The sequence below is a fragment of the Perca fluviatilis genome, chromosome 17 (genome assembly GCF_010015445.1).
Source record: "Perca fluviatilis chromosome 17, GENO_Pfluv_1.0, whole genome shotgun sequence".
Lineage (NCBI taxonomy): Eukaryota > Metazoa > Chordata > Actinopteri > Perciformes > Percidae > Perca > Perca fluviatilis.
Genome location: NC_053128.1, coordinates 29,794,690 through 29,796,128, shown reverse-complemented (window position 1 = coordinate 29,796,128; position 1,439 = coordinate 29,794,690). Strand labels below are relative to the sequence as shown.

General features: G+C 44.8%; 1 protein-coding gene across 1 annotated transcript in view; it reads right to left on the bottom strand.

Moving 5' to 3' along the window:
• Positions 1–303: 303 nt before the first annotated feature.
• LOC120545429 (zinc finger FYVE domain-containing protein 9-like) overlaps positions 304–1,439 on the bottom strand; it is a 2,022-nt gene continuing 886 nt past the window's right edge. Inside the window, exon 2 of the mRNA XM_039779735.1 lies at positions 304–1,009. Within this exon, the coding sequence (XP_039635669.1) occupies positions 851–1,009 (159 nt within the window). The 3' untranslated portion in view covers positions 304–850. The remainder of the gene's footprint in view (positions 1,010–1,439) is intronic.

The window sequence follows — 1,439 nt, the reverse complement described above, 5'->3', positions numbered from 1 at the left end:
GCACTTAAGCTTCAGAACGGAGCCTCTTAAAATTGCACGAATCGATATCGAATCATTCAAATGAAGAGCGATTGATTTAAACCCAGCCCTGGTCAGAAGTTTAGGAAAAGGAAACGTTCTTGCATGAGGCCCGGTGTTTTCCCTGTGCCGTTTCGTCATAAACCAGCATATGAAATGAAAGCGTAGTACCTGGAGAGGAAAAGAGATGCGATTTCTTTCCATCCCTGCGATGTACATTTTAAGAACTGGGCCAGCACCTGATCCCATGTATCACACCTCTTAAGTACGGAAAACCGCAGTCAGTATCGTCCCCTTTTGCTTTAATATGATCATTTCATTCAATAAGCCCGTATTAAAATATAATAAATACATCCAAATGAAGAGACATTTCGTTAAGAGCGTCTGTGGGGAAACATTCACTGAGGTGCTCCGAGCTGACAGGGGGGGGGGGCCAGCGGGGAGCTTTGGAAGGCAGAGCAGAAGAAGAAAATAAAATGGTTTGAATAGTTTGGTTGTATTTGGTCATGTCGTCGTCGTCGTAATCCTTGGTTTAGTGTTTGGCTTCTTGTATTAAAGCAGCTTTGGTGAGCACGAAAAAAAAAACACACAAAACGCACAACAATCCCTCCAGAGTAACACATGTCCAACCTCAGAGTGGGAATGTAGTGCCGGCTGTCCTCTGTGACGGGCTGCATGTCCTAATGCGCAACCAAAAAAAAGAAAAAGAAACGAGCCGTTGCATCAGCATTTCCTGCCACGATCGACAGCTTCTCTCTCAAATGTGCTCAACCACCTTCTCCCCCCCTCCTCCCCCCACACACACACTGTTTGAAGGGTGTCTGCATGTGCGTCAGATGGTGTGTGTGATGTAGAAGATGAACTCCATGTCCATGGCAGTCTGCGGTACGCTTGCGCTACCTCCGTGGATGACGGGGATCAGAGCGCTGTCCAGCTCGTTCATGTAGCGCTGAGGGAGGAGGCGGCCTCCCGAGCCGGCCTGGTACTCCACCTGAGAACAAAAACGCACAGAGGTTAAGTTTGCTGCTCCTTCTACATGGAACAAGTTACAGAAATCCATGAAAAACTTAATGGGCTGGTCTCATTGGTCGCTTTTAAAAAGAGAATTGTTAATTGACTTGGTTGATGTTTTTGCCTGATGTGTTTAATTATTAATTAAAAGTCGGTCTGTTTTTTCTAGCTTAGTGTTAAAGTGCTCATATTATGCTCATTTTCAGGTTCATAATTGTGTTTAGAGGTTGTACCAGAAAAGGTTTAACGTGGTTTAATTTTCAAAAAACACCATATTTTTGTTGTACTGCACATTGCTGCAGCTCCTCTTTTCACCCTGTGTGTTGAGCTCTCTGTTTTAGCTACAGAGTGAGACCTCTCAACTTCTGTTCCATCTTTGTTGGGAGTCACACATGCTCAGTACCTAGGTA